Below are 20390 nucleotides of genomic sequence, written 5' to 3' on the forward strand. Positions count from 1 at the left end.
AGGCAAAACCTACCTGTGGTACATCCTCCCCCACATCAGTTGCAAAGCGAGGAACAAGTCCAGGCAAAGTTGGAATAAAAAATGGAGCTGATTTTGGCACCTTTGGAGGCTCCTTTGGTTTGTTTCTTTGCTGAAAGTAAAAAAAAAAAAAAAAATTAGATATTTACTTAAACATTATATCACACACACACAAATATCAATCATAAATTAAAATAGACCTGTACAGTGTTTTTTGTAGGAGCTTTTCTACTTATAGGGCCATGTTATCAATATACTAAATCTATACTTATAAAAAGCTAACAAGAAAAACTTAATTTATCAATCATCAATTACTAGTGGGAATATCACTCCTGGCCAGCAGGAGGTGGCAAAGAGCACTACAGCAAAGCTGCTATATATGTCACTTCCCTTACCCATAACCTCCAGTCATTCGGCCAATGGAAAAATGGAAAAAGATAACACAAAAGTGTAGAGGTGCCTGAGCTTTTAGAAAAAATAACTGTCTTAAATAAAAAGTGGGCCGTGGACTCATCATATCCGGAAATAAAGTTATCAGGTAAGCATAAATTATGTTTTCTTTCCTAAGATATGGTGAGTCCACGGAATCATCAATTACTAATGGGAATCAATACCCAAGCTAGAGGACACAGATGATAAGGGAGGGACAAGACAGGTAGACCTAAACAGAAGGCACCACCACTTGAAGAACCTTCTCCCAAAAGAAGCCTCAGCTGAGGCAAAAGTATCAAATTTATAAAACTTTGAAAAAGTATGCAAAGAGGACCAAATTGCAGCCTTGCAAAACTGTTCCACGGAAGGTTCATTTTTAAATTCCCAGGAAGAAGAAACAGCCCTCCTAGAATGATTCTCTCAGGTTGCTGTCCAGCAGTCTCATAGGTCAAACGAATAATACTCCTTAGCCAAAGAAAAGTAGCCATAGCTTTCTGACCCTTGCGCTTCCCAGAAAAAACAGAATTTATGTTTACCTGATAAATTACTTTCTCCAACGGTGTGTCCGGTCCACGGCGTCATCCTTACTTGTGGGATATTCTCTTCCCCAACAGGAAATGGCAAAGAGCCCAGCAAAGCTGGTCACATGATCCCTCCTAGGCTCCGCCTACCCCAGTCATTCGACCGACGTTAAGGAGGAATATTTGCATAGGAGAAACCATATGTTACCGTGGTGACTGTAGTTAAAGAAAATAAATTATCAGACCTGATTAAAAAAACCAGGGCGGGCCGTGGACCGGACACACCGTTGGAGAAAGTAATTTATCAGGTAAACATAAATTCTGTTTTCTCCAACATAGGTGTGTCCGGTCCACGGCGTCATCCTTACTTGTGGGAACCAATACCAAAGCTTTAGGACACGGATGAAGGGAGGGAGCAAATCAGGTCACCTAAATGGAAGGCACCACGGCTTGCAAAACCTTTCTCCCAAAAATAGCCTCAGAAGAAGCAAAAGTATCAAATTTGTAAAATTTGGTAAAAGTGTGCAGTGAAGACCAAGTCGCTGCCTTACATATCTGATCAACAGAAGCCTCGTTCTTGAAGGCCCATGTGGAAGCCACAGCCCTAGTGGAGTGAGCTGTGATTCTTTCAGGAGGCTGCCGTCCGGCAGTCTCATAAGCCAATCGGATAATGCTTTTAATCCAGAAGGAGAGAGAGGTAGAAGTTGCTTTTTGACCTCTCCGTTTACCAGAATAAACAACAAACAAAGACAAAGTTTGTCTGAAATCCTTAGTAGCTGCTAAGTAAAATTTGAGAGCACGAACTACATCCAAGTTGTGCAACAACGTTCCTTCTTTGAAACTGGATTAGGACACAAAGAAGGCACAACTATCTCCTGGTTAATGTTTTTGTTAGAAACAACTTTTGGAAGAAAACCAGGTTTAGTACGCAAAACCACCTTATCTGCATGGAACACCAGATAAGGAGAAGAACACTGCAGAGCAGATAATTCTGAAACTCTTCTAGCAGAAGAAATTGCAACCAAAAACAAAACTTTCCAAGATAATAACTTAATATCAACGGAATGTAAGGGTTCAAACGGAACCCCCTGAAGAACTGAAAGAACTAGGTTGAGACTCCAAGGAGGAGTCAAAATTTTGTAAACAGGCTTGATTCTAACCAGAGCCTGAACAAAGGCTAGAACATCTGGCACAGCTGCCAGCTTTTTGTGAAGTAACACAGACAAGGCAGAAATCTGTCCCATCAAGGAACTTGCAGATAATCCTTTTTCCAATCCTTCTCGAAGGAAGGATAGACTCTTAGGAATCTTAACCTTGTCCCAAGGGAATCCTGCAGATTCACACCAACAGATATACCAAATTATGTGGTAATTTTTCTGGTTACAGGCTTTCAGGCCTGAACAAGAGTATTAATAACAGAATCTGAGAACCCTCGCTTTGATAAGATCAAGCGTTCAATCTCCAAGCAGTCAGCTGGAGTGGGTCGAACGGACCTAGAACAAGAAGGTCTCTCAAAGGTAGCTTCCATGGTGGAGCCGATGACATATTCACCAGATCTGCATACCAAGTCCTGCGTGGCCACGCAGGAGCTATCAAAATCACCGACGCCCTCTCCTGATGGATCCTGGCTACCAGCCTGGGGATGAGAGGAAACGGCGGGAACACATAAGCTAGTTTGAAGGTCCAAGGTGCTACTAGTGCATCCACTAGAGCCGCCTTGGGATCCCTGGATCTGTACCCGTAGTAAGGAACTCTGAAGTTCTGACGAGAGGCCATCAGATCCATGTCTGGAATGCCCCACGGTTGAGTGACTTGGGCAAAGATTTCCGGATGGAGTTCCCACTCCCCCGGATGCAATGTCTGACGACTCAGAAAATCCGCTTCCCAATTTTCCACTCCTGGGATGTGGATAGCAGACAGGTGGCAGGAGTGAGACTCCGCCCATAGAATGATTTTGGTCACTTCTTCCATCGCTAGGGAACTCCTTGTTCCCCCCTGATGGTTGATGTATGAACTTGGCCCTCTCTAGCTGAGGCCAAGCTTTGAGAGCATTGAATATCGCTCTCAGTTCCAGAATATTTATCGGTAGAAGAGATTCTACCCGAGACCAAAGACCCTGAGCTTTCAGGGATCCCCAGACCGCGCCCCAGCCCATCAGACTGGCGTCGGTCGTGACAATGACCCACTCTGGTCTGCGGAAGGTCATCCCTTGTGACAGGTTGTCCAGGGACAGCCACCAACGGAATGAGTCTCTGGTCCTCTGATTTACTTGTATCTTCGGAGACAAGTCTGAATAGTCCCCATTCCACTGACTGAGCATGAACAGTTGTAATGGTCTTAGATGAATGCGCACAAAAGGAACTATGTCCATTGCCGCTACCATCAAACCTATCACTTCCATGCACTGCGCTATGGAAGGAAGAGGAACGGAATGAAGTATCCGACAAGAGTCTAGAAGTTTTGTTTTTCTGGCTTCTGTCAGAAAAATCCTCATTTCTAAGGAGTCTATTATAGTTCCCAAGAAGGGAACCCTCGTTGACGGAGATAGAGAACTCTTTTCCACGTTCACTTTCCATCCGTGAGATCTGAGAAAGGCCAGGACAATGTCCGTGTGAGCCTTTACTTGAGGAAGGGACGACGCTCGAATCAGAATGTCGTCCAAGTAAGGTACTACAGCAATGCCCCTTGGTCTTAGTACCGCCAGAAGGGACCCTAGTACCTATGAGAAAATCCTAGGAGCAGTGGCTAATCCGAAAGAAAATGCCACGAACTGGAAATGCTTGTCCAGGAATGCAAACCTTAGGAACCGATGATGTTCCTTGTGGATAGGAATATGTAGATACGCATCCTTGAAATCCACCTTGGTCATGAATTGACCTTCCTGGATGGAAGGAAGAAGTGTTCGAATGGTTTCCATCTTGAACGATGGAACCTTGAGAAACTTGTTCAAGATCTTGAGATCTAAGATTGGTCTGAACGTTCCCTCTTTTTTGGGAACTATGAACAGATTGGAGTAGAACCCCATCCCTTGTTCTCCTAATGGAACAGGATGAATCACTCCCATTTTTAGCAGGTCTTCTACCCAATGTAAGAATGCCTGTCTTCTTATGTGGTCTGAAGACAACTGAGACCTGTGGAACCTCCCCCTTGGAGGAAGCCCCTTGAACTCCAGAGAATAACCTTGGGAGACTATTTCTAGCGCCCAAGGATCCAGAACATCTCTTTCCCAAGCCTGAGCGAAGAGAGAGAGTCTGCCCCCCACCAGATCCGGTCCCGGATCGGGGGCCCGCATTTCATGCTGTCTTGGTAGCAGTGGCAGGTTTCCTGGCCTGCTTTCCTTTGCTCCAGCCTTGCATAGGTCTCCAGGCTGGATTGGCTTGAGAAGTATTACCTTCCTGCTTAGAGGACGTAGCCCTTGGGGCTGATCCGTTTCTGCGAAAGGGACGAAACTTAGGTTTATTTTTGGTCTTGAAAAGACCTATCCTGAGGAAGGGCGTGGCCCTTGCCCCCAGTGATATCAGAGATAATCTCTTTCAAGTCAGGGCCAAAGAGTGTTTTCCCCTTGAAAGGAATGTCAAGCAATTTGTTCTTGGAAGACGCATCCGCTGCCCAAGATTTTAACCAAAGCGCTCTGCGCCACAATAGCAAACCCAGAATTTTTTCGCCGCTAACCTAGCCAATTGCAAGGTGGCGTCTAGGGTGAAAGAATTAGCCAATTTAAGAGCACGAATTCTGTCCATAATCTCCTCATAAGAAGAAGAATTACTAATAATCGCCTTTCCTAGCTCATCAAACTAGAAACACGCGGCTGCAGTGACAGGGACAATGCATGCAATTGGTTGTAGAAGGGAACCTTGCTGAACAAACATCTTTAGCAGACCTTCTAATTTTTTATCCATAGGATCTTGGAAAGCACAACTATCTTCTATGGGTATAGTGGCGCGCTTGTGTAGAGTAGAAACCGCCCCCTCGACCTTGGGGACTGTCTGCCATCAGTCCTTTCTGGGGTCGACTATAGGAAAACAATTTTATAAATATGGGGGGAGGTACTAAAGGTATACCGGGCCTGTCCCATTCTTTACTAACAATGTACGCCACCCGCTTGGATATAGGAAAAGCTTCGGGGGGCCCCGGGGCCTCTAAGAACTTTTCCATTTTACATAGTGGTTCTGGAATGACCAGATAATCACAATCATCCAAATTGGATAACACCTCCTTAAGCAGAGCGCGGAGATGTTCCAACTTAAATTTAAAAGTAATCACATCAGGTTCAGCTTGTTGAGAAATGTTTCCTGAATCTGAAATTTCTCCCTCAGACAAAACCTCCCTGGCCCCCTCAGACTGGTGTAGGGGCCCTTCAGAAACCATATCATCAGCGTTCTCATGCTCTACAGAATTTTCTAAAACAGAGCAGTCGCGCTTTCGCTGATAAGTGGGCATATTGGCTAAAATGTTTTTGATAGAATTATCCATTACAGCCGTTAAATGTTGCATAGTAAGGAGTATTGGCGCACTAGATGTACTAGGGGCCTCCTGTATGGGCAAGACTGGTGTAGACGAAGGAGGGGATGATGCAGTACCATGCTTACTCCCCTCACTTGAGGAATCATCTTGGGCATCATTTTTACTAAAAAATTTTATGACATAAAATACATATAGTTAAATGAGAAGGAACCTTGGTTTCCCCACAGTCAGAACACAATCTATCTGGTAGTTCAGACATGTTAAACAGGCATAAACTTGATAACAAAGCACAAAAAACGTTTTAAAATAAAACCGTTACTGTCACTTTAAATTTTAAACTAAACACACTTTATTATTGCAATTGCGAAAAAGTATGAAGGAATTGTTCAAAATTCACCAAAATTTCACCACAGTGTCTTAAAGCCTTAAAAGTATTGCACACCAAATTTGGAAGCTTTAACCCTTAAAATAACGGAACCGGAGCCGTTTTTATATTTAACCCCTTTACAGTCCCTGGAATCTGCTTTGCTGAGACCCAACCAAGCCCAAAGGGGAATACGATACCAAATGATGCCTTCAGAAAGACTTTTCTATGTATCAGAGCTCCACACACATGCAGCTGCATGCCATGCTGTCCTCAAAAACAAGTGCGCCATACCGGCGCGAAAATGAGGCTCTGACTATGATTAGGGAAAGCCCCTAAAGAATAAGGTGTCTAAAACAGTGCCTGCCGATATAATCATATCAAAATACCCAGAATAAATGATTCCTCAAGGCTAAATATGTGTTAATAATGAATCGATTTAGCCCAGAAAAAGTCTACAGTCTTAATAAGCCCTTGTGAAGCCCTTATTTACTATCTTAATAAACATGGCTTACCGGATCCCATAGGGAAAATGACAGCTTCCAGCATTACATCGTCTTGTTAGAATGTGTCATACCTCAAGCAGTAAGAGACTGCACACTGTTCCCCCAACTGAAGTTAATTGCTCTCAACAGTCCTGTGTGGAACAGCCATGGATTTTAGTTACGGTGCTAAAATCATTTTCCTCATACAAACAGAAATCTTCATCTCTTTTCTGTTTCTGAGTAAATAGTACATACCAGCACTATTTTAAAATAACAAACTCTTGATTGAATAATAAAAACTACAGTTAAACACTAAAAAACTCTAAGCCATCTCCGTGGAGATGTTGCCTGTACAACGGCAAAGAGAATGACTGGGGTAGGCGGAGCCTAGGAGGGATCATGTGACCAGCTTTGCTGGGCTCTTTGCCATTTCCTGTTGGGGAAGAGAATATCCCACAAGTAAGGATGACGCCGTGGACCGGACACACCTATGTTGGAGAAACAAACAAAGCAGAAAGTCCTTAGTCGCCTGAAATTAGAACTTCAATGCATGCACAACATCTAGGTTGTGCAATAAACGCTCCTTAAGAGAAGAAGAATAAGGACACAAAGAAGGAACCACAATCTCCTGATAAATATTCTTGTTTGAAACAACCTTAGATTGGAAACCTAATTTAGTACATAAAACCACCTTATCGGAATGAAAAATAAGATAAGGAGAACCAAACTGCAGAGCCGAGAATTTCCGAAACTCTGAGCAGAAGAAATAGCAACAAGAAACAAATCCTTCCAAGATAACATCTTGATATCAAATGAATGCATAGGTTCAAACAGAGCCCGCTATCCGTCAAAAACTTATGCAACAAAATAGACAACGCAGAAATCTGACCTTTCAGAGTACTAGCTGACAAACCCTTCTACAGACTCTCCTGACAAGACAAAATCCTAGGAATCCTGACTCTACTCCAAGAGTATCCTCTGGATTCACACCAATACAGATATTTACGCCATATCTTATAGTAAATCTTTGTTGTCACAGGCTTACGAGCCTGAATCATGGTCTCAATGACCGACTCTGAAAACCCACGCTTCAATAAAATCAAGCGCTCAATCTCCAAGCAGTCAGCTTCAGAGAAACGAGATTTGGATGAAGAAAATGACCCTGACGTAGAAGGTCCTTCCTCAGAGGGAGTCTTCACGGATGTAAAGACGACATTTCCATTGGATCTGCATACCATATCCTGCGAGGCCACGCCGGCGCTATGAGAATCACCAACACCCTCTCCTGCTTGATCCGAGCAATGACTCTTGGCAGGAGAGCGAAAGGAGGAAATATGTATGCTAGACTGAAATTCCAAGGAACCGTCAGAGCATCTATCAAGAAAGCCTGTGGATCCCTTGACCTCTAGCTGTACCTCAGAAGCTTAGCATTATGCAGAGAAGCCATGAGATCCAGTTCCGGCTGCCCCCAATTGAGGATTAAACTGGAAAATACTTCCAGATGGAGTTCCCACTCCCCCGGATGAAAGGTCTGTCGGCTCAGAAAATCCGCCTGCCAATTGTCCACTCCTGGGATGTGGATCGCAGAAAGACAAGTTGTGAGACTCCCCCCACTGGATTAACCGGGCCACCTCTGACATGGCCAAGGAACTCTGAGTTCCTCCATAGTGGTTGATGTACGCCACTTAAGTGAAGTTGTCTGACTGGAACCTGATAAACCGGGCTAAGGCTAGCTGAGGCCAGGCCAGTAGAGCATTTAAAATCGCTCTCAGTTATAGAATGTTTATAGAGAGAACTGATTTCTCTCGAGTCCAAAGACCCTGAGTTTTCAATGACCCCCAAATTGCTCCCCAACCTAGAAGGCTGGCATCCGTGGTCATAATCACCCAGGAAGGTCTGCGAAAGCAAGTTCCCTGGGAGAGTTGATCCTGAGACAACCACCAGAGAAGAGTCCAGTGTCGCCTGATCCAGAACTATTTGCAGGGACAGATCCGCATAGTCCCAGTTCCATTGCCTTGACATGCATAACTGCAGAGGTCTGAGATGGAACTGAGCAAATAGAATGATGTTCATGGAAGCTACCATCAGACCAATTACCTCCATACATAGAGCCACTAACTGCCGAGGAGAGGACTGAAGGACAAGACAAGAGTCGAAGATCTTTGGTCTTGGGTTTACCTCTAAAGTTACGAAAGGAACTAAAATTACTCTGACGCCCTTTCTGCTTCTTCTTATCCTGAGGAAGAAAAGATCCCTTTCCTCCTGTGATATCTGAAAAAATTCCAGCCAAACCAGGCCCAAACAAGGTCTTACCCTTGTAGGGAATAGTTAATAACTTAGATTTAGAAGAAACATCCGCAGACCAGGATTTTAGCCAAAGGGCTCTGCGAGCTAGAACCGCAAAACCAGACATTTTTGCTCCTAGTTTAATAACCTGTAAGGAAGCATCCGAAATAAAGGAATTGGCTAACCTTAAGAGCCTTAATCATGTCCTTGATCTCCTCAAGAGGAGTATCTGTCTGAACAGAATCAGACAAAGCATCAAACCAGTAAGCTGCAGCGCTGGTAAAAGTAGCAATACACACCGCAGGCTGCCATTGAAGACCTTGGTGAACATACATTTTCTTTAATAATAGGAGATGGAGAAAAAATGAATACCAGGTCTCTCCCACTCCCATGCAATAATCTCAGAAGCACGGTCTGGAACCGGAAAAAATTCCACCGCAGAGGGAACATCAAAATACTTGTTCAGCTTACTAGACTTCTTAGAGTTAACAACGATAGTAGTATCAGAGTCATCCAAGGTAGCCAAAACCTCCTTAAGTAACAAGCGGAGGTGTTCCAGCTTAAATCTGAAGGACACAACTTTAGCATCAGTAGAAGAAATTATACTGCCTGAATCCGAAATTTCACCCTCAGATGCAAAAAAATCATACTTCTGAGAGGAAAGACTTTGATTAGCCACTGCAGGATCAGAAACCTTATTTACTCTTTCTTTAAAATTTCTTTTGCGTTTTCCCTGCAGCATGGGAAAAGCAGATAGCGCCTCAGATACCGCAGAAGATACCTGGGCAGCAATATCTTGCAAAGTATCTTCCGACGGAGCATGAGAGGAAACGCAGGGCACTGCATGTGCAGATGAATAGGATTGGGACACTTGAGGAGAAAGCTGCGACACATCTGAAACAGGAGGCTCATGAACAGCATCCGCCTTAGCTAATGATGGCTCAGAATCAAAAAATTATTTTTATAAGCTAAAGTTCTTTCAATACATGAACAACAAAAAGGTACTGGGGGTTCCACCTGGGCATCAAAACATAAGCTACAGGTAACATACTACACAGCCTCCTAAACCATAATACAAAAAAAAAAGCAATTTTTTTTTATCTTTTAACAAAGGATATAATACAGAACCAAAAAAAAAAAAAAAAAAAAAATTAACACTCTACACCGCAGCAGAATTACCCCTACCTGTCCTGCAACCCGCAGCAAACTGAGGAAAAAAAACAATCCTGTTTACAATCCAGATTTCCAGAGAAGCAAAAACAGCAAGAAGACTTCTAAACAGCAGAGCATAAGAAATATGCGCACCTCACTCTTACAGAAAGTGAAAAATACGCCAAAAAACCTCTGACATCAAAGAATCAGAACCTCCCTAAAAGGGGCGGTCCTGCCGTAAACAAAAATGCCATTTTTTTTAAAAAACAACTTTCTTGAAATCAGGCTTAAAAACAAATACCCCCCCCCCCCCAAAAAAAGTACATAATCCGTTACTAAAAACGGATCCTTACTGAGCCACCAATAAAATAAATAACTCCTCACATTAACAGTGCCTGCAAAAACTGGCATAAAAACCTGCACCCTGACAGGAATAATAAAAAACGTCCCCCTGCAGCGTTTCAGCTGAATAAGTGCCAAATTTCCCCCCCGCTACATAGAAAAATAAAATTGGCACTTACCTTAATATTCATCTGTCCGGCAGCAGGACAGCTCATCTTGTTTGAGAGGATGCCATCCCTCACATGGACCTGTGGAAATACAGAAAGACTGAGTAAATTTACTCAGGCTACCTAAATAGGGCAGCAAAATGTTTTGGAAAAATGCAGTGAGGATTATACCCCACAAGTTCCCAATTGCTTAAAAAGCCACCACTGCCCTACTGAAGAGACTGACATGGGCTAAGGCTAGACCCTTTAGAAAGATCAGAGCAAACCTACTCTGCTTTAAAATAAAAAAATCTTGATTGTAGATCAGACACCAAAACTTCACCTCCTTCTTGCACCGCAGGCAAAGAGAATGACTAGAGGTTATGGGTAAGGGAAGTGGCATATATAGCAGCTTTGCTGTAGTACTCTTTGCCTCCTCCTGCTGGCCAGGAGTGATATTCCCACTAGTAATTGGTTATTCCTTGGAAAGAAAACTTATGTTTACCTGATAATTTTCTTTTCTTCTGATGGGGAGAGTCCACAGCTGCATTAATTACTTTTGGGAATAGAGAACCTGGCCACCAGGAGGTGGCAAAGACACCCCAGCCAAAGGCTTAACTACCTCCCCCACTTCCCTCATCCCCCAGTCATTCTGCAGAGGGAACAAGGAACAATAGGAGAAATAGGGTATATATATAAAAAAAAAAAAAGGAGCCAGAAGAATAAAAAAACAAAAACTACTGCCTCCCCAAGGAAAAAACGTGGGCGGGGAGCTGTGGACTCTCCCTGTCAGAAGAAAAGAAAATTATCAGGTAAGCATAATTTAAGTTTTTCTTCTTAAACAGGAAGAGTCCACAGCTGCATTCATTACTTTTGGGAAAACGATACCCAAGCTATAGAAGACACTGAATGCAAAACAGGCGGGAACAAGAGGCAGCCCATTCAAAGGGCACCACAGCCTGAAATTACCCAAACACCAGACAAAAAAACTGCTTCACCAGAAGCAGAAGGAACAAAAATGGAAAGGACTAATTAACAGCCCATCAGTTAAGACCAGAAAAGCAGTTGCTAACGACCGCTCAGATCACTAGACTCAACCGAGCACAAAGGCCTCTGAGAACACAAAGTCCCGCAGGCTCCAAGCCCACACATAAACTCATATAAGAGAGTCTGAAAGGACCTCCAAACAACAATTTAGGGCAAAAAAGAACCCTAAGTATAACTTCAAGAGCGCAAACCAAGGTTGCAATTGGAGAAAGCCGCGTAGAGAACGCACCCTACCGACCGGCCAGAGTGAAGGAAGGAAAAATCCCCTATCTCCAAATGCCTGTAGTCCAAGGGACCAATAAAGACGTCCCAACCACCGCAAAGTAGAGGGACAAACATAGACCTCCTCCCTGACACAATGCAGACCCGCACTCAGGATGGAGTGATCGACCACCCCGGGAGCCTCTAAAAAATAGCACCTTATTATGCTCCAGAGGAAGCCACAGGCTTCCCTCAAGAGGACTAAGCGGACGCAAGCCGCCAACACTAGCTAATCAAAGGCTAGTAAACTGCACCAGGACTCTCACAGAGAAAAAACTCCAAAGACGTACAGAGCAAATCCTTCCCAGAAACAAAAAAACTGGGAAGGACAGAATCCAAAAGCCAGCAAAGGAAAACTACCTGCTGATGCAAGGAAACACTGCGAAGCCTCCCACCTATTGATGATACGCGGTCAAAGCTCAACAGAGCAGTCAGAACCATTCCGAGGCAACGGGCCCAGCACCAAGCAACTGGCAATGTCCGACAGGACAAGGGAATTAAAAATTCCCTTAACCACCCAGACCCTCAGGAAGGAAAAGGATGGGGTCCAGACCCCAGACCCAGCTCACTTCCTGAAGAGAAGGGACACTTCCAAAATGGAAACCCTATACTGAAACAGAAATGGCATGACACCAGAAATCCAGCTTATATCCTGCACACGAGGCAGGGAGACCCCCCGGAGCAGAGGAAGAAATACCTCTGGGGCACCAGGTGGATACTGTGGCATGCCCAATCCTCTCCAAAGGGAGGGGAAACACAAAGATAACAGCTCACCCGCCCACAGGCATGGAGCGTAAAGCTGTAGACGGATGGTAAAATGCCAAAACCGATGGTCAACCGGCTAATACAGCCGGCCCAGTAGAAATGTCCAATTCTCCGGTAAGAGAGAGAAAAATCGCCTGAAGGGACCAGAGGACGTCCTGGAACAGGAAACACTGGGCCGTTCAGATCCAACCTAAAGGATCTTAACACTGAAAATCCAAAATGTCTAGTCGAAGATAAGAACAGGACAAGAAAACCGGACACCCGGAAACCGAAGCCGGGTTCAAAACTAATAACCCACAAGGAACCACACTGAACACTCGCGTAAGTATCCTAGAGACGGAGAGCTTAATCCTTAAAGGCTCAAGGGACAACACCCGCTAAGTCTAAAGACTAAGGAAAACTTACGAGAGGACAGAGCTCAAAACCTAGAAAATCTAGATTGAGAAGATAGACTCCAAAGATCCACTCGGGATCCACCTCCCGGAAACCCCTACAGCTCGAGGAATGTATGATGAACGAGCATCCCAAACTCCTGACGAGCGACAGATCAAACCAAAACGCCCAAGCAGGGTCAGCAGGAAAAAAAAAAAAAAAAGACAACACAATCTCCAGAGCTCCAAAATTGCGGTAGCAGACAAGATACCGTAGGGGGAAAGAAAAAGGCCAAAAGGCCAGTGTGCTTCCAGAAACAGATGACCAGAAAAACCAGCCCCAGAAGGGGAAAAAAGAGGCACAACAACCTCAACCCTTTAAGGAAGAGGAACCGTCGTCAATGGATTCCAAAAGGACAATCCAAGTAAAAATACCAATAGAGAAGACGAGTAATCGCCACCTAAACCTGGTACCACAGATTTTCAAGTAGTCATCTAAACTTCCAACCCTGATGGGAAGGAGAAAATGCTAGTTCCCAAACCAAAGTCAGGAACCCCCAAAGCAAGCCTTAGCAGGATACAAGCTCGGTAACCACGTCAGCCATCAGGAAAAGGACATTGAGGACTGAGCAGAATCCCCTCTGATGCCCAACCCAAAGGAAAAACAAGGACCAGCCTGACGTCTAGGAACGAAAGGCCTCCTATAACATACAAAACCAAGAAAGCAAACACTTCACCAGAGTAAGCAACTCAGTACCCCAATCAGGCCTGCCGGCTACAGCGGGCACCACGTGGCAGAAACGGACCACAAGGAACAAACTAGTGCCCAACCGGGACCAGCCCGATACATAGGGCACCCTAAAACGTGTCCAAGGCCACAGAAAAGTTGACTCCCTAGTAGGGAAATACAAAATAAATGAAAGACAATGTCTTAACATATTTATTTAACTTCCGTAGAAGTGCCAAAGCAACCACAAAATCGCTAGTATCAAATCTCAGAGAAAAAAAATGTTTTCCAAAAGGCAAACTATAACAGACATGAGCTTTTTTAAAATAAAATACATCCTAAGCGGATCAAAGTAAATGAGGGCAGCACCCGCAGGCGAACGCCCAAGAAGAAAGGACATACTAACATGACCAGCCGGTCAGAGATCCAATTCTTCTAAAGCTCTGAACTGGAATAAGATACCTCAAAAAAGCGGGGGGGGGGGGGGGGAAGGAGACGACAAGGAGATTGACGTCATCCCCCTTCGTCTAACCCTGCTTGCCACCTGAAATGGAAGACCAAGGATCCATCGACTCATTAGGACTGGGATCCTCCAAGCACTGCCAAAACATGCCTCAGCAGGACACAAAGTCACGCCAGTCTATAAACAGACCCCGAGGATTGGACCCCTGAAGCCTAAGAGGAAACCGCTTGCCCAGAGAGCTGGTCTGATCCAGGCGATCCCTGGTTAACGGAACACGAACAGTAACCACGTGGGAGCTGTAAATGTGCCGTAACCTTTGGAGGAAACAAGCCACCTTCAAGAGAAGGGGTAACGGCATTTGGGACACCTGCTTGCGTAGCAAGAGAAGGTTCTAGGGCGCAAGCCTCGTGGGATATGGGATCCTCAGGGGCGGATGGCTCAGAGGTCTCTAAGTTCCCCGAATCGGGAGACAAGAGCACTCGAAAGCAACATTCGGAACATAACTGATGGGCATGGATTACCCAGTCCATTTCATATTCTTCGCAAGAAGAAGAATCTGAATCAAAGACAACCATCTCCACAAAATCAGAATCCTCCATAACTTGTTTATTGAAATTATGGACAAAAATAAACAGCACCTTACACCCCCCAATGGCTGGTACACTCACCACCTCCTATGACCCAGAACACTAGCGAAACAGACTCTCTCCGTCGCCACCTTGTAAGGAATATGGAAATGGAGAACAGAAAAACGTGACCAAGCCCGGTCACAAGGTGTACCGTGTAGGAAAAGCACGCCAGTCTACAAGGACCGTGCGGCCTGACAAAAAAAACGTTATGTTCTGAAATAGCCACAAGCCCAAACATCACTACACATTAGCAGACAGAATCACATAAACATGATTAAAGTCCCCCCCCCACTGTTCAATAACCCCTCTCAGGAGATATTAACCCTTGATTCCATAAAGATAAAAGGAGTCCCACTGAGACCCTCTCTTCTTTTACATTACATTCTCATATTGAAAGAAAAATGAAACGATCTTACCGGAATCTACGCCGTGGAAGAGGAACACGGCCCTTCAAGTGTGACAGATAGTAGCATCGCTTCTGACATGGACGGAAGCAGGCAGCAAAACTCGTCAACGCTGATTGCCTATGGAGCTGTTAATATGAGTCGGGATGGTTTCGCAGAAACACTCTCCCTGCATCTCCGGACTCTAACTTTCATCCAAACTCTCACTGAGAGGCTGACAGGACTACTTAAAACTCTAGTCCCATAGAGTACTACCCTCCCTATGAGACTATTGAATCTTCTGACACTTCTCTGCCAACCTCCTGTGACAAAGAATGACTGGGGGATGAGGGAAGTGGGGGAGGTATTTAAGCCTTTGGCTGGGGTGTCTTAGCCTCCTCCTGCTGGCCAGGTTCTGTATTCCTAAAAGTAATGAATGCAGCTGTGGACTCTCCCCGTTTAAGAAGAAAAAACAGAATTTATGTTTACCTGATAAATTACTTTCTCCAACGGTGTGTCCGGTCCACGGCGTCATCCTTACTTGTGGGATATTCTCTTCCCCAACAGGAAATGGCAAAGAGCCCAGCAAAGCTGGTCACATGATCCCTCCTAGGCTCCGCCTACCCCAGTCATTCGACCGACGTTAAGGAGGAATATTTGCATAGGAGAAACCATATGTTACCGTGGTGACTGTAGTTAAAGAAAATAAATTATCAGACCTGATTAAAAAAACCAGGGCGGGCCGTGGACCGGACACACCGTTGGAGAAAGTAATTTATCAGGTAAACATAAATTCTGTTTTCTCCAACATAGGTGTGTCCGGTCCACGGCGTCATCCTTACTTGTGGGAACCAATACCAAAGCTTTAGGACACGGATGAAGGGAGGGAGCAAATCAGGTCACCTAAATGGAAGGCACCACGGCTTGCAAAACCTTTCTCCCAAAAATAGCCTCAGAAGAAGCAAAAGTATCAAATTTGTAAAATTTAGAAAAAGTGTGCAGTGAAGACCAAGTCGCTGCCTTACATATCTGATCAACAGAAGCCTCGTTCTTGAAGGCCCATGTGGAAGCCACAGCCCTAGTGGAGTGAGCTGTGATTCTTTCAGGAGGCTGCCGTCCGGCAGTCTCATAAGCCAATCGGATAATGCTTTTAATCCAGAAGGAGAGAGAGGTAGAAGTTGCTTTTTGACCTCTCCGTTTACCAGAATAAACAACAAACAAAGACAAAGTTTGTCTGAAATCCTTAGTAGCTGCTAAGTAAAATTTGAGAGCACGAACTACATCCAAGTTGTGCAACAAACGTTCCTTCTTTGAAACTGGATTAGGACACAAAGAAGGCACAACTATCTCCTGGTTAATGTTTTTGTTAGAAACAACTTTTGGAAGAAAACCAGGTTTAGTACGCAAAACCACCTTATCTGCATGGAACACCAGATAAGGAGAAGAACACTGCAGAGCAGATAATTCTGAAACTCTTCTAGCAGAAGAAATTGCAACCAAAAACAAAACTTTCCAAGATAATAACATAATATCAACGGAATGTAAGGGTTCAAACGGAACCCCCTGAAGAACTGAAAGAACTAGGTTGAGACTCCAAGGAGGAGTCAAAATTTTGTAAACAGGCTTGATTCTAACCAGAGCCTGAACAAAGGCTAGACATCTGGCACAGCTGCCAGCTTTTTGTGAAGTAACACAGACAAGGCAGAAATCTGTCCCATCAAGGAACTTGCAGATAATCCTTTTTCCAATCCTTCTCGAAGGAAGGATAGACTCTTAGGAATCTTAACCTTGTCCCAAGGGAATCCTGCAGATTCACACCAACAGATATACCAAATTATGTGGTAATTTTTCTGGTTACAGGCTTTCAGGCCTGAACAAGAGTATTAATAACAGAATCTGAGAACCCTCGCTTTGATAAGATCAAGCGTTCAATCTCCAAGCAGTCAGCTGGAGTGGGTCGAACGGACCTAGAACAAGAAGGTCTCTCAAAGGTAGCTTCCATGGTGGAGCCGATGACATATTCACCAGATCTGCATACCAAGTCCTGCGTGGCCACGCAGGAGCTATCAAAATCACCGACGCCCTCTCCTGATTGATCCTGGCTACCAGCCTGGGGATGAGAGGAAACGGCGGGAACACATAAGCTAGTTTGAAGGTCCAAGGTGCTACTAGTGCATCCACTAGAGCCGCCTTGGGATCCCTGGATCTGTACCCGTAGTAAGGAACTCTGAAGTTCTGACGAGAGGCCATCAGATCCATGTCTGGAATGCCCCACGGTTGAGTGACTTGGGCAAAGATTTCCGGATGGAGTTCCCACTCCCCCGGATGCAATGTCTGACGACTCAGAAAATCCGCTTCCCAATTTTCCACTCCTGGGATGTGGATAGCAGACAGGTGGCAGGAGTGAGACTCCGCCCATAGAATGATTTTGGTCACTTCTTCCATCGCTAGGGAACTCCTTGTTCCCCTCTGATGGTTGATGTATGAACTTGGCCCTCGCTAGCTGAGGCCAAGCTTTGAGAGCATTGAATATCGCTCTCAGTTCCAGAATATTTATCGGTAGAAGAGATTCTACCCGAGACCAAAGACCCTGAGCTTTCAGGGATCCCCAGACCGCGCCCCAGCCCATCAGACTGGCGTCGGTCGTGACAATGACCCACTCTGGTCTGCGGAAGGTCATCCCTTGGGACAGGTTGTCCAGGGACAGCCACCAACGGAATGAGTCTCTGGTCCTCTGATTTACTTGTATCTTCGGAGACAAGTCTGAATAGTCCCCATTCCACTGACTGAGCATGAACAGTTGTAATGGTCTTAGATGAATGCGCACAAAAGGAACTATGTCCATTGCCGCTACCATCAAACCTATCACTTCCATGCACTGCGCTATGGAAGGAAGAGGAACGGAATGAAGTATCCGACAAGAGTCTAGAAGTTTTGTTTTTCTGGCTTCTGTCAGAAAAATCCTCATTTCTAAGGAGTCTATTATAGTTCCCAAGAAGGGAACCCTCGTTGACGGAGATAGAGAACTCTTTTCCACGTTCACTTTCCATCCGTGAGATCTGAGAAAGGCCAGGACAATGTCCGTGTGAGCCTTTACTTGAGGAAGGGACGACGCTCGAATCAGAATGTCGTCCAAGTAAGGTACTACAGCAATGCCCCTTGGTCTTAGCACCGCCAGAAGGGACCCTAGTACCTATGAGAAAATCCTAGGAGCAGTGGCTAATCCGAAAGAAAATGCCACGAACTGGAAATGCTTGTCCAGGAATGCAAACCTTAGGAACCGATGATGTTCCTTGTGGATAGGAATATGTAGATACGCATCCTTGAAATCCACCTTGGTCATGAATTGACCTTCCTGGATGGAAGGAAGAAGTGTTCGAATGGTTTCCATCTTGAACGATGGAACCTTGAGAAACTTGTTCAAGATCTTGAGATCTAAGATTGGTCTGAACGTTCCCTCTTTTTTGGGAACTATGAACAGATTGGAGTAGAACCCCATCCCTAGTTCTCCTAATGGAACAGGATGAATCACTCCCATTTTTAGCAGGTCTTCTACCCAATGTAAGAATGCCTGTCTTCTTATGTGGTCTGAAGACAACTGAGACCTGTGGAACCTCCCCCTTGGAGGAAGCCCCTTGAACTCCAGAGAATAACCTTGGGAGACTATTTCTAGCGCCCAAGGATCCAGAACATCTCTTGCCTGAGCGAAGAGAGAGAGTCTGCCCCCCACCAGATCCGGTCCCGGATCGGGGGCCCGCATTTCATGCTGTCTTGGTAGCAGTGGCAGGTTTCCTGGCCTGCTTTCCTTTCTGCTTAGAGGACGTAGCCCTTGGGGCTGATCCGTTTCTGCGAAAGGGACGAAACTTAGGTTTATTTTTGGTCTTGAAAAGACCTATCCTGAGGAAGGGCGTGGCCCTTGCCCCCAGTGATATCAGAGATAATCTCCTTCAAGTCAGGGCCAAAGAGTGTTTTCCCCTTGAAAGGAATGTCAAGCAATTTGTTCTTGGAAGACGCATCCGCTGCCCAAGATTTTAACCAAAGCGCTCTGCGCCGCAATAGCAAACCCAGAATTTTTTCGCCGCTAACCTAGCCAATTGCAAGGTGGCGTCTAGGGTGAAAGAATTAGCCAATTTAAGAGCACGAATTCTGTCCATAATCTCCTCATAAGAAGAAGAATTACTAATAATCGCCTTTCCTAGCTCATCAAACTAGAAACACGCGGCTGCAGTGACAGGGACAATGCATGCAATTGGTTGTAGAAGGGAACCTTGCTGAACAAACGTCTTTAGCAGACCTTCTAATTTTTTATCCATAGGATCTTGGAAAGCACAACTATCTTCTATGGGTATAGTGGCGCGCTTGTGTAGAGTAGAAACCGCCCCCTCGACCTTGGGGACTGTCTGCCATCAGTCCTTTCTGGGGTCGACTATAGGAAAACAATCTTATAAATATGGGGGGAGGTACTAAAGGTATACCGGGCCTGTCCCATTCTTTACTAACAATGTACGCCACCCGCTTGGATATAGGAAAAGCTTCGGGGGGCCCCGGGGCCTCTAAGAACTTTTCCATTTTACATAGTGGTTCTGGAATGACCAGATAATCACAATCATCCAAATTGGATAACACCTCCTTAAGCAGAGCGCGGAGATGTTCCAACTTAAATTTAAAAGTAATCACATCAGGTTCAGCTTGTTGAGAAATGTTTCCTGAATCTGAAATTTCTCCCTCAGACAAAACCTCCCTGGCCCCCTCAGACTGGTGTAGGGGCCCTTCAGAAACCATATCATCAGCGTTCTCATGCTCTACAGAATTTTCTAAAACAGAGCAGTCGCGCTTTCGCTGATAAGTGGGCATATTGGCTAAAATGTTTTTGATAGAATTATCCATTACAGCCGTTAAATGTTGCATAGTAAGGAGTATTGGCGCACTAGATGTACTAGGGGCCTCCTGTATGGGCAAGACTGGTGTAGACGAAGGAGGGGATGATGCAGTACCATGCTTACTCCCCTCACTTGAGGAATCATCTTGGGCATCATTTTTTTATGACATAAAATACATATAGTTAAATGAGAAGGAACCTTGGTTTCCCCACAGTCAGAACACAATCTATCTGGTAGTTCAGACATGTTAAACAGGCATAAACTTGATAACAAAGCACAAAAAACGTTTTAAAATAAAACCGTTACTGTCACTTTAAATTTTAAACTAAACACACTTTATTACTGCAATTGCGAAAAAGTATGAAGGAATTGTTCAAAATTCACCAAAATTTCACCACAGTGTCTTAAAGCCTTAAAAGTATTGCACACCAAATTTGGAAGCTTTAACCCTTAAAATAACGGAACCGGAGCCGTTTTTATATTTAACCCCTTTACAGTCCCTGGAATCTGCTTTGCTGAGACCCAACCAAGCCCAAAGGGGAATACGATACCAAATGATGCCTTCAGAAAGACTTTTCTATGTATCAGAGCTCCACACACATGCAGCTGCATGCCATGCTGTCCTCAAAAACAAGTGCGCCATACCGGCGCGAA

At 44.8% G+C, this 20390-nt stretch overlaps 1 protein-coding gene across 1 annotated transcript in view; it reads right to left on the reverse strand.

Moving 5' to 3' along the window:
- Window positions 1-13: 13 nt before the first annotated feature.
- Window positions 14-20390, reverse strand: part of LOC128643359 (WD repeat-containing protein 36-like) — a gene marked incomplete at both ends in the record, with an annotated part of 47019 nt that continues 26642 nt past the window's right edge. The window contains one exon of the mRNA XM_053696290.1: window positions 14-130. Coding sequence (XP_053552265.1) covers window positions 14-130 — 117 coding nt within the window. The remainder of the gene's footprint in view (window positions 131-20390) is intronic.

This window comes from Bombina bombina, unplaced genomic scaffold (genome assembly GCF_027579735.1).
Source record: "Bombina bombina isolate aBomBom1 unplaced genomic scaffold, aBomBom1.pri scaffold_1425, whole genome shotgun sequence".
Taxonomy (NCBI): Eukaryota; Metazoa; Chordata; class Amphibia; order Anura; family Bombinatoridae; genus Bombina; species Bombina bombina.